General features: G+C 42.2%; 1 protein-coding gene across 1 annotated transcript in view; it reads left to right on the forward strand.

Annotated features, from left to right (window-relative positions):
• Positions 1-461: 461 nt before the first annotated feature.
• gpr158b (G protein-coupled receptor 158b) overlaps positions 462-12,874 on the forward strand; it is a 52,302-nt gene continuing 39,889 nt past the window's right edge. Inside the window, exons 1-2 of the mRNA XM_026314147.1 lie at positions 462-1,318; positions 5,963-6,068. Coding sequence (XP_026169932.1) covers positions 462-1,318; positions 5,963-6,068 — 963 coding nt within the window. The remainder of the gene's footprint in view (positions 1,319-5,962; positions 6,069-12,874) is intronic.

A 12,874-nucleotide genomic window follows, 5' to 3' on the forward strand; every position in this document is an offset into this window, starting at 1 on the left:
CTGGGAGGGACGGAACTTCAGGAACAATTCGCTCCGTTCCTCATTATCCGTCTCCTCTCACATGGGTTTCTCCGAGGAGGAGTAGAAAGAGACCCTGGGCACTCGGTTATCACGTCGCAGCATATGGATGGACTGCGGACTGCTGAGGTGTCAGGGTTGTTTATGAGTTAGGAGACAGGGGACCGTCTGTGCGCTTGTTTGGATCAGGTTGTGCTTTTGTAAAAACGCAGAGTAAGAGAGGGAAAGTGTGGTCTCTAGCGCGGACACAATATGCTCGGGAAGACAAGTGAAAGGGATCGTGTTCAGCTCGTCTGTGGGTAGGCTGTGAAATTAGAGGCAGTGCCTGATGTGCGCTCCTTAAAGTGTCTCTGATCTCGTGAAGCGGGTGAGCGGCTTTGGTTATGCTTCCCACACTTTGCCAAGTGGCCACGGTGTCTTCTCTGTGCCTGTGAAAAGGAACGATGGCTCTCCTGGTCGTTCCGCTGCTTCTGCAAACAGGACTCGTTTGGGGATCAAACTACGGTTATGTGGAGTGGTCGGATAATGACAGAGACGACAAAAACCCGCCAGTCTTCAGCACCCAAAACATAAACAGGGAGCCGCCCCACCATCCGACCTATTACTCGGTACCATCCACTGAGCGCACGGTGGTGGCGCACAAAATTGAGGAGGACCTGCCGAGGGTGGTGACCGCTTTTCTGCACACCGGGGACTCCTCGGCGCTGAGGCAGGTCAACTGTTCGCGGAGGTACGAGCTGAGCAGCCTGCGAGGCGGCCTTCATGTCGCCTCCCACTATTCTCTGCACAGCATCCTGGATACTGTAGCGCACGCAACAAACTTCCTGAATATGATCCTGCAAACCAACAGGTCCCGGGAGGAAACCCTCCGCAGGGACATCCACTGGTACCACGCGCTCGTGCAGAGCATCCTCGAGGGGGACCCCAAAATCCACAGGGCGGTGGTGACCTTCCACACGGACGCGCCGACGTCTGGGCCCCACGTTTTCCTCCAGGCGACGAGAACTGAGAAGGAAGTGGTGTTGCAGGACCTGTCCAGTTCAGCGCACCGTCACCTGAAGAACAGGAGCCCGGAATCCGAATGGTTTAACGAGTTCAGGGACGGGAGGAGACCACACATGCACAGACGGGTTCCGGGAGGACCGGGCGCTAAGAGTGGAAGTTACCTTCTGGAGAAAAAACAGATCAAGTGGTCGGCACCATACCTGGAGTGTGAACACGGGGCGTTTGTGCCCTATTGGCTGCTCACCTTGTCTGCTGGCTTCTATGCACTCAAGAGTAATTCTGCACCAGACTTCAGGTGAGAGGAAGTGTGAGTGAGAGAGAGAGAGAGAAAAGACAGAAAGTACTAAAAAATGTATTAAGGCGTTGCATACTTTTTAGACTACAAGTCTACAGCATAAAAATGGTCTATGTCAGTCAAGCAACAGTCATTAACAATCATCCAGAGTTACTACAATTACCCAGATTTTATTACAAAAATAATCACTATGAGAACTAATATAAATATGGATCCTACTGAGCCAGAGCCAGAAACAGGTGGTGTAAAAGCAGCTTCACAGGCACATGTAGACCTTTCTCATTGAATATGCTCAGCTGTCAAATCACATCTGTGCATTTCCACTGCTGCAGCCTACAATCTAATGAACACTGCAGGCTTTATATGCTGTGCTGGTGATGTGATATGCACAGCCTGGCATGTGTGTGTATGGATAGCACCTGGGTGCTTAAAAAAAACACCCAAGGGTCTCATATTTCAAGACTCCAGTTTGAGAGTGTCTTTCAAAGATCAATTAACTCATGAATAAACAATGAAAGGTCAACAGCTGCAAAATGAAGCTACCGTGAACAGCACTTAACCTCTTAGAAGAGATGTATTAAATCACACAACATAAGCTCTTCACTACTATCAGAAAATTCCTTTGGTAATATTTGATGAAAACATTAGAAAAGAGAGGTGTGTTCTCGACACTAAATAGTTTATCATTTTCTGGAGTCAAAATTATACCACAAACACACACTTCTACTTACACCTCCAGCAAAATGTTTAGTAACGAGCAAAATGATGAATTTGGATATCACTTTATTTGGAAGAATGGACGCAGACACTGCTCAGTAGTTTATAGGCAGCACTGTGTCACGCAATTGATTTGAGCCTTAAGTTGGCAAGAGTCCACCCTGTTGACATGTCCCTGAACAAAGTGCTGCATCACTACCTGCTCCAGTAACAGTGACTCTTGGCTTACAGAGTTCAAGATGCAGCTAGGATGTACCCTGCACATTTTTTGGGGAATGGTACAGCCATCACCATCCCCGCTGCACGGCATTCAGATATGTCAAAGATGACTGTGATTCATCCTAACACAGAATTATCATGGTCTTCAATTCTAACCTCACAGAAATCCCACAATCTGTAAATAGTCTGTTATTGCAATAACCAAAGAGATAAGAAATATCTCAGACAATCTCCGGAAACTGTCTGTCTGGGACTTTCCCTGTCTGAAGCCATCAACATGCCGTGAGGGTGTTTCAGATAGAAGGAGAGAAATGAAAGTCTGCTTGTGTCAGTTGCCTCAAGTGTCTCCTAATGTTAAATGTCATTACATGAATTCACTGAATGCATTTATAACGAATCTACCGAGAAGCTGAGCTCAGCCAAGAGGCCTGTGAGGATAAGAACATTTTACATGTGACTGATCTGTGGCAGGAGGATTTCACGTTCATTTCATAAGAAAAAAGAGAGGAAAGAAAATGTCCTGTACTGTGATATAACACAAACACTGTATTATAGAAATCATTAACAGGAACAGGTGAAAGAACATATATCATCTGATGTCTCCAGAAGGGACATGTTGTATATTGAAATGTAAGATGACATTTTTTTTGTGGACTTCTTAGTCATAAAACATGGTCTTCATTAGTGGTTGTATATGTGTGTTTACTAGCTGCTATAATTTCACCCATAGCACTTTGATGACTTCTTCCTAATCATGGAAATAGTACTTTGGCAGCATTTATACTCAAGGTACACTTACTAGATTTTTCTGGAGCTTTCACACTTTGGTCACAACAGCTCCTGAGCCTTCATGGCAACAGATCAGTCTCTGAGTCAAATGAGCAAATAAAGCCCAAGTGATCCAACTGAAATGCCTGGAAAATTCTAGGTATTAGGGCTTGAGTTAGAATTGTTTTTCCAAAACACCATTTCCATGTTCAATGTTCATGCTTAATGTAGTGTTTGGCATTTGTTACACAGTTTGTGAAGTTAGCAGAGAGAAGTTTGGAGAGAACGTAGAGTGGACCAGGGTGTCTGGTAGAAAGCTAATTGAATATAGATTGGCTGCAGCTCCACAACCACATGTACTGTATGTCGTTTTCCTCCCCTGTTTTCCTACTTTGTTTAATGTTTTTTTTTTCTTTTTTTCTGTAATTTGTGGTCTGCATCCTTTTTGTGGGTCCACTTTGGTTCTGTAATGACATTTCTAAAAATAGAAAGTTGGTTGGCTTTGGACAGGGAAGCATAAGCTAGTGTAGAAGATGGAGTCAGTTCCAGTCTTCCTCCTTCTGCTTCAAAGCAACCTCTTTCTCAATTCTTCTCACTTTAGTCACTGTCCTTCCAGGCTATAGAGGAGAATAAAGAGGACATTAGCTTTTGTAAACCTAATCAAAATGTAAATGATAGTTGCAGATTAGAAGCAGAAACACAAGGTAAGAGGGAGAATTACTACGAACTGTGAGGCTGCTCAGGGTGATATGATTAGCATCCCTAAAAACAGACCGTTAGCAAGAAGTTCTTATCTTCTGTTATTTTTGGCTATTTATGATAAATGCTGATATATTTTAACATGATCTTAAAGATTATCACCATCACCAGAAGAATTATATATATTATATCACTGAGTGTCTTTCCTGGCACCCAGAGATGATTCAACATCCATCACGTCTCTCTGCTATTTCTGATGCTTTCAGTCGCTACCAAACCTTGACCCATAAACACAGATCAGACATTGTGTGCTCACACACACATACACACACACACACACACACACACACACACACACACACACCCTGTCACTCACAGATACCAACATGCTTTCCTTCCTCTCTTTCTGTCTGATTGTGTATTTGAGGAGAGAAGGTGGCTGGAGCCTCTTTCCATGGTTGTTTGCTCCACTTCCCAGTGGGCAGATGGAGGTAACGGGTGTTAGGACCATCCACAAAACCACAAAGGGGTGAGGCAGGAAGAGAGAATGTAGATATACAGCTTGTAGAGTGGTGGAGGGAATGATCAAGACAGGGTGAATCCATGAAGCGTGCTTTATGTGTTTGTATAAAAGTCATAGATTCAGTGGAAGAAATAAAGTGGGCTTTGCTCTATACAGTAGGTTTTATGGCAACAGCTGAACTATAGTTAGGGTCACTATTACTAGTTCAGAAATCCCAGGTAGATTTCCTTTATTGCTGTATTACATCCCTTAACAGCCTTTTACCTTATTCTCTTTGCACAGTGGATTTCTGGTGCCTCAGTGCTGCAGCAGTCTCCATGCAGCATATCGAACTTACTGAAAAACTGCACCTCTATAAAAAAAACCCAAAAAACATGCTGCTCAATAGTACCTACAGTAAACACTGCATGTGCAATCATTGCCTTTAGGATGTCCACTATTGATTATACCATGAAAACACACAAACCAACAGCACATTGGTCCTAAGCACTGTGTTTGTAGCCAAGGCCGGGCAAGGCTTGTTCTTCTGTGCCATAGTTCTCCATCAAAATCCCATAAATGAGTCACACTGTAACACTGGGTAACACATGTCTTCATCGTAATGAACATCATTGCTGTACTCACTAGTTCACTAGTGCACTGAATGTGGAATAATCAGTGGATGAAAGTAGTCCCAAATAAATGTACTATATTTATAATTACATGAAACCAACACTGTCCAGCTGTTTGAGGATATTTTATAGCATTTTTAATGACAGTAAATATTTATGATCCTCCTCTTCAGAAAGAACCAGTAGGCTTGTGGCTGACAGGCTGTGAAAGTCAAAAAGTACTGAGATAACTTAATATAAGAATGGCCTTAATCCAATGCTGCAAACAGCATCCAAATATTATCCAGCACCGCCTTAGAAAATCATCTTTTGTCAAATTAATTCTGTGAGGAGAAAAAAACTAAATGAAGAGAATGAGGATAAAATGTAAAACATTTTATTCCCTTTTATTAAGGAAATTTTTGGTTTATTAAAAGAAGTAAGGACAAAAACACAAGGCAGCTAGGTTTTGCAGCCTGTCCATTTCAGACCAAAACAGTCCAATCTTAAAACTAAGTGCATTTCTCTGCACACCTCTAGTGTCTGGCAAGCAGCAGCATAACCTTGTTTTGAGAGTGTAAAATTTAAACTTTGCTCTTGTTTCTTTTTTCTTTATTTCCCTCTCTCTTTATTACTCACCTCCATCACTCGTTATTTCGTTCCCGTTTTTGATCTGGCTCATTCATTATGCTCTATTGCCACTCTCTTTTTTTCTGTTTCTTACACCTTGACCTTAAACTTCCCCTGAGCATTGCGCTTTCTGTCGTTTTTAATTTTCTTCTCACTCATTCTGGCCTTCGCTACCTCCTCTTCCTCCCCCTTCGTTCTTTCTCCTACACCAATTTGTTTAACCGTACAAATTTTGTCACCCTTTACCCTCCATTTTCCTGTCTCCCTCATTTTTTTGTCATTTCACACCTTCCCTCCTCTTCTATTTCCCTTCTCTTACACTCCCATGCAATGTATTTTCTATTTGTTTCTCATTGTTACCATTTATCACGATCTATTGACTGCATCTTTTTCATTTTTTTTTGCTGCACCCCTCCTTATCTTTTGCATGATTATATCTCCCATGGTTTCCCATTACTGTTCATTACTCCTTTTTCCTCCCTTCTTTTCCTCTGGCAGGGGTGTCGTACGTGTGGACGTGAACCTGCAGGATGTGGATATTGACCAGTGTTCCACTAGCGGCTGGTTTGCTGGGACTCACCGCTGTAATCTCACCAGTATGGAAGTAAGTCTGCTGTACAGTATGGATGTCTTTATTGCATCCACCTTTCCATCCATCCATCATCTATACCTGCTTATTCCTATTTAGGGTCACAGGGACCTGCTGGAGCATATCCCAGCTCTCTTTGGGTGAAAGGCAGGGGTCCACCCTGGACAGGTCCCCAGTCCATCACAGGGCCACATAGAGACAAACAACCTCACACACTCACACTCACTCCTATGGGCAATTTAGAGTCACCAATCAACCTGACATACATGTTTTTGGACTGTGGGAGGAAAACAGAGTACCTGGAGAAAACCCACACAAGCACAGGGAGAACATGCAAACTCCACACAGAAAGGTTGCGAACCCACGACCTTCTTGCTGTGAGGCAACAGTGCTAACCACTGTGCTGCCGTCTTTATTGCAGTTATTGTCAATTAGCAATAACGTGAAAATGCTCCCATTCTACTCTTGGTGTGCTACAAATGGAGAGAATATATTTCACTTTTACAGTTGACTGTTTGTTCAGACATTACTATGTCATCACTAACATATTTTAAAATATCTATTTATTCAGAAATGTGAAAGTAATAAACAACAGTGTGTTCACATGAATCCAGAAAAACAGTGTTTGCCTCCATCTGGCACAAACACACACCTCCTCATTATCATGCATGTTGAACTTTGACCCCAGCTACAACATTCAACCACTGGGTGCACAGTGCTGAACTCTTGAACACTGAATGGACAAATAAAGTAATCAGCTTATGTGTGTTTGTCAGTTTGTAAAGTAACAAATTGTTAATTGTCATGTTAAGCCCTGCTAAACACAGGCAGACTATTCACTTGACAAAATTCTGCATGCAGATGCAGCTACCACAATTAGTACGAAAACACATTTTGAACCTCTGAAATGTATTAAACTACTGCTAGCATCAGTAGCATTGCTGCTTTAGAATTTCAGAGGGATCTATGTGCAGAATGTGTTTTACCACTGTTATTTGAATACACCTTAAAGGCTGGAAAGAGTCATTTGACAAAAGTCTTTCCTGTTGGACATTAAGCTGAAAGAGGGAAACTTTCCTCTAAGCCGTATTGACATAATATCTATGAACCCATTCAAAAGACGGAAGTTTGCACAGTTTGCAGCAACACAAGTACCTCTGTGACATTGTACGTTACTTTAAGTGTTAACAAAATTATGAGGTAACATGCTCACGTGACAATGCTGACATGCTGATGTTTAGCTGCTGTGATGTTTACCATATTATCCATCCTAGACTAGCATGTTAACATGTGATCCATTGCTGATGAACATTAAACATAAAGTGAAGGAGAATATTGTTATTTTAGCAGGTATTGGGCCATAATTCAAAGTGTTACCAAAGTGAAATGGCACCACTAGATGAAAGTATTTGTGGTCTGGACTACATTGAATGGCAATGCATCCATTTCACTACATAAAACAAAAATGTCAGGTATAATGTAAATCAGTAGGCTTCATCTTCTGGGGACAATGGATGTTGTTACAAAAATTTTATAGCAATCCATGCAGTAAAAAAGTATTTATATATAGTGACAGACACCCCGACAGAGTAATACTGGCAGTCATTTAGCCAGGACACTATGATTGTTCTCATCATCACATGTTTATGTCTGGGAAGACAAAGCCCTAGACAGAAGCCCAATGTCTGTGGATTTCAGTGAGTATGCTGCAGGGTCATTGTCTGTGATGATGAGTGTTGGCGATGATGTGTGTGTGTGTGTGTGTGTGTGTGTGTGCAGGTGAGTGTGTGTGAGTGTGTTTGTGTGAGATTCTTTTCAATGGTATAGCGATTTTACCTTGATGACTGCTGTGATGGAACTGGCAGCAGTCATACATCATGTTTTGTCACCTTCCAGGGTGACGGAGATACAGAGGACAAGGATACAGATCCGGATATGTGTCTGTTAGACCTTTTTTGTGTTGTTTGAGTATGTGTGTATATGTGTGTGTCCCTCTGTGACTTCAGTCATGTCAGTGAGAATGTGTTAGTTTTATTTGATGTATTGTAGGAAGCCTCTTTGATTCCAGCAGGGAAGAGTAGCTGCTCAGGCTTGCATGCCATGTTGCTGCCCATATGATATATAATAAATGCTGTGTAATGGATTGCAGCAAGACATGGTGAATAATTGACTGCAGTCTTTGTCTGCATGCCTGTCATGGAGTGGTGTAACATGTTGGTCTTGGTGTGTTGTGCTGCTTCTCCTGTATTGTTTTATAATTATAAGAAACACTCTCATGGCTGATACCTGCTACAATCAGAGTGCTTCTGTAGTTATTCTGCTCAGAGCCATATTGGCTGTGTGTGCAGACAGGATGTGTGGCGTCCTATTATCACCATGGTCTGCAGAGACAGCCTTTTTTAATGGCCATTCCAGCCTATTTCTGACCACTTTGGTGGAAGTATCTTACTACAGGCACGTGCCCTGTGTGCATAAATTTGTGCATTATATGCTATGTACATATCCCATGTACACTGCAAATAAAACTGAATTTGAAACATTATGAGAGGGCCTTTCAAGAGCTTATCACTCATTACTGTCCTCCTCTGCTAATTTTCCTTCACACACCATGTTCGGCAGAGTGATAGTCTATGATTCAGTGCCAGCAGTGAATCAACAGTGTTTTTTGTCTCTTGCTGTTTGAACTGGGATTATGATGTTGAAAAACAGCAGAGAATGAAAACGTTATCTTCATTACAAATGTTTTGTTAGATAGGCTGAATATTGATTGATTCATCAATTGACGATTGACTCATCAATCTCATATGGATATTTTCAATCATATGGATATTTTCATTAAGTAATAAAAGGTTTAGGACAATGACAGAAGGAGGCAGTTGTTGCAGTATTATTTTAGATCTACTGCATTGCAGCTGTTCACTGTTCATGTAGGAACAGTCTGTCTGAGGGCAGTTCAACAGTGGTTACATCTTCTGTGCGGATATATCAGTACCATGATATATTTGAATCATTGCATTGTAAACCTATACAAAAGACAATGAATCTACAGCCATGCTAGAACAGCAGTAAGTTGGCACTAAGTGCATCAGAGCTTATAGACAAACGTGAATGTCTGTATCAAATTTTATGGAAGTGCATCCAATCATTTCTGAGATATGAGATATTTTAATATGAGCAAAAGCCAAACAACCAGCATGTCCTTCCATAGAGACATGCTGTTAGTGTGGCAAAAAACATACAGAAAGCCTCAAAGTACAGTAGGAAATAATTTCAGTGAGGCAAAAATGTTCCTATCACCTCTGACTTCCAACAACGTGGAGAGACATTCGCAGTTCACTGATGCTGTTCGAGCTTCTGAAATATCTCTAGACTGTTACATAAAAAGAGGTGAGAATCATAACAGCTATATAGCGGTAGCTATGTCAGGTTTGGCAAATGAACAGGACCCATGAATGCAGTTTTAGAGAGGGAGTTATGAACATATTCCACCCAACATAACAGAGCTCCAGGTGGATGGGTGGGCTGCACAGATGCAGTGCAGAGCCGCTTCAAGATACTTAGTCTGTTTATTGGTTTGTGGGTTAAAAACAGAGGAATGAGTTGATGTAGCCAGAGCCACACAGAAACTCTCCCACACCTGCAAAATGAAGTGGGCCCCTTGGTCCAACACTATAGCAATAGGGATGCCATGGAGCCAAAAAACATGTTGAACTAAGAGTTGAGCTGTCTCCTGAGAAGAAGGAAGCTTATGAAGGAGAATGAAATGGGCAGTCTTGAGAAAAGGTTTAACTACAGTGACAAATCATAGTGTTACCCTTTCAAGGAGGTAAGCCCGTCACAAAATCCACCTTCAGGTAAGGCCAGGTATTATGTGGAACTGGGAGGGGATGAAGACGACTGGCTGGTGAGAACTTTGGCTCTACTGCAGGCGCAGACAGCGCAGACTACTATAAGCCACAGAAGTCACCAAAAGTATTGTAAATGTTGGAGAGTGTGCCAACCCTTGCGATAACAGGACAAATGTACAGTATATACTCACTGAAGTACTTGACAAAGCACAGAAGTGTGTTCTGTCGGGAATTTAGATGTTTTGAAAATCCTACAGCATTACAAAAGGCACAACAAGAGAGAGAGAGCTGCCCCTGCTCCCACATCAGAAGCTCATCTACTGTACCTCCACAATGAACTGCCCGATCAGGCTGGATAAGGATGGGGGCTGAAGTGAAGATGTCTTGAAGTTGGCAGAAGACATAAAAAGCATCCAGGGACCAGTGGAAGTGAAGCTTGGGTGACGTCAGGTGTAGTCTTTGATAAAGTACCCAGGAATTGCAGTAATTGCATGTTGTAGGTTCAGGCCACTCAGTCACTGCCCAAACCTTCTCAGAGTCCATCTTCACCTGCCCATTCTCAATAGTGCCCAGACAAGACACAGAAGACACATGGGACTCACATGGGACTCACATTCTCTCCTTTCACAAAAAGTTTGCCTGGTGCTCTTATCAATTTTCCCGAAGATGAGGACATCAGGGAGACAGAGGTAATCCAGACGACTAGTGGGCTGAGCAGCTCTTGGGGGCAGGTTGATGGTACAGTCATAGGGATGATGGGGAGGCAGAAAAAGTGCTTTCTGTTTACTCTTAGCCTCCTAATACACTGGAGGAATATTAGACAGATCTTGAGGGTCCGTGACCCTGGTCTTGGCCTTCACACCTGCTGGGGGAAGACCAGACTGGAAGCAAACAAAATGGCAGCCACCTTGGCTGCAACTGACTAGTCAGTTGTGTTTGGGTTGTGTTTCTTTAGCCACAGGAGCCCCAGAACTATGGGAGAGGATGGAGCAGAAACTTAAAAAAAAACAAAAAAAAAAAAACAGATAAAAGTTGCAGAGGTTCAGTTTGATGAGAAATTTTGGATCAATAATTATTTATGGCTTTCACTTGTACTGGTTTCTCTAGTGGAAACAGTTTGCAACCAAACTGCTTTGCCAGGTTTTAATTAAAAAAAAATTACCATCAGCACCAGAATCAATAATCAACACTGGGTGAGCTCCAGTAAGACTATTTATAATCAGGGTAGCTTGTAGTTGAGTATTTGATAAGGCCTTAATCGGTCTGGCATGACTGCCCAATACCCTCATTGTTATTGGGGGGTAAGGGCATTTGACCTACTTGGGCAAGCAAGCTGAAAGTGCTCCATCTTACCAATTAAGACATTCTCCAGCCTTCAGTCTCCACCGAGCCCTTCTTACCTGAATAGGCTCTGCTCATGTTACCCTCTGCCGCAGCTGCTGCCAAGTTCTGCCAGGGAGGCATTGGTGGTATTAGACTGGGCTTTTTTGGCCGAAGTCGAGCTAGGCACCTGCTGAACAGAGACAGAGTGAGCAGTTAATCCTTGGATGGGTCCAGAGAGTTGTGTAATTTGTTGAGGTTTGGCAAATGAGCACGAATGCAAACTCTCCAATGCAGGCATCTATTAAAAACCATTGTTCACAAAGTTAATTGGAGGTGAAGAAAAGGAAACAAGAAATGTAAAGGAGATACCTGGCCGGTGGACTTGCTACCGTCTAAGGCGAAAGTACAATCTGGTAACGGGCAATGAGAAGACAGCAACTCTTAAGCAGCACAGCTGATGAGTGTAATGAGAAACAGGTGTTGCTGCCGCCAGTATCCAACCTACACACATGCACACACTCACTCACTCACACTCACCCACACCAACAGGGAGAAAGGGAGAGAGAGGGAGAGTGGCAGTCAGCCAGGCTGCAACCTGACAAGATGAGATTTGTCACGATCTTAAAAAGGTAAGTGAATCTACAGCGAGTAAAGTTAAACAGCGAACAGTAAACATGGCTTAAGTAGAAAAACAAGCAGTTTACCTTAATATTACCCCAGGGATTAGCCTTACTCTGTTTGATAACCACGTGTAGTTTTGAGGTCTTTGGCCTTTTTTGGGTCTCTGTTTCATCTTATCACAGGTAAAGTCTAAAACAAAACTTAGATTTTGTTTTAAATTTCGTGAATGAAATGTGAATGTGCTGTTTCTTCCCCCTGCTGAGTGTCTCCTGTTTCTCGATTCTTTTCATTTCTTTTCCCAGTTTTGACTTGATGTAATCAATTGCTTATTGCTGTTTTTCAGACAGCCCATTACAAACACTTTGGTCTAGTTCTTCTGGGACTTTAACTCAGTTTTCTTGTTCAAAACAAACTCTGGGAACAGTGCAGTCAGAAGCCTCCAGGAAAAATGATTGGCTAAAATGGTATCTCAGTATACCACACACACACGCACACACACTTTAGCACATTTAGGTAAGACCTTATTAAAAAGATAACATTTTTTAGGTTGTTATCGCAGACCAAGTAGGAAAAAGTGTCTCCATTGAAATCTTGCTAAATACATTTTATGGGAAATGGGCTGTGGAACGTCAGTGAGCCATCGAGCACACCTTGAGGCTCTGTCTCGGAGAGAAATACAATAATGAGACAGTCTGTAGTAATGTGACGAAGGATAATGTGTTCCTCAGAGTGAGCAGAGAGTATTACTGCAACAGTTGCCTTCTCATTCTTACTGGTTTCAGTCGGTTTGTAGCTGAGCAACTTTTATGCCAACCCTCTGCTGTTTTTAGCAGAAAATAGCCAGATTTGAGTAACATATATATGTATATATATATATATATATATATATACATATATATATATATTCTTTTGTTAAAGAGGTAGTTTAGTGGAGCCTGGGGAGGTTATGCTTGATGATTTATCCTTCAAACAACTGCATGGAAACAACAGGTTTTAGAGCAATATATCCTATAAAGCTCTCTAGAACTA

The sequence above is a fragment of the Mastacembelus armatus genome, chromosome 17 (assembly GCF_900324485.2).
Source record: "Mastacembelus armatus chromosome 17, fMasArm1.2, whole genome shotgun sequence".
Taxonomy (NCBI): domain Eukaryota; kingdom Metazoa; phylum Chordata; class Actinopteri; order Synbranchiformes; family Mastacembelidae; genus Mastacembelus; species Mastacembelus armatus.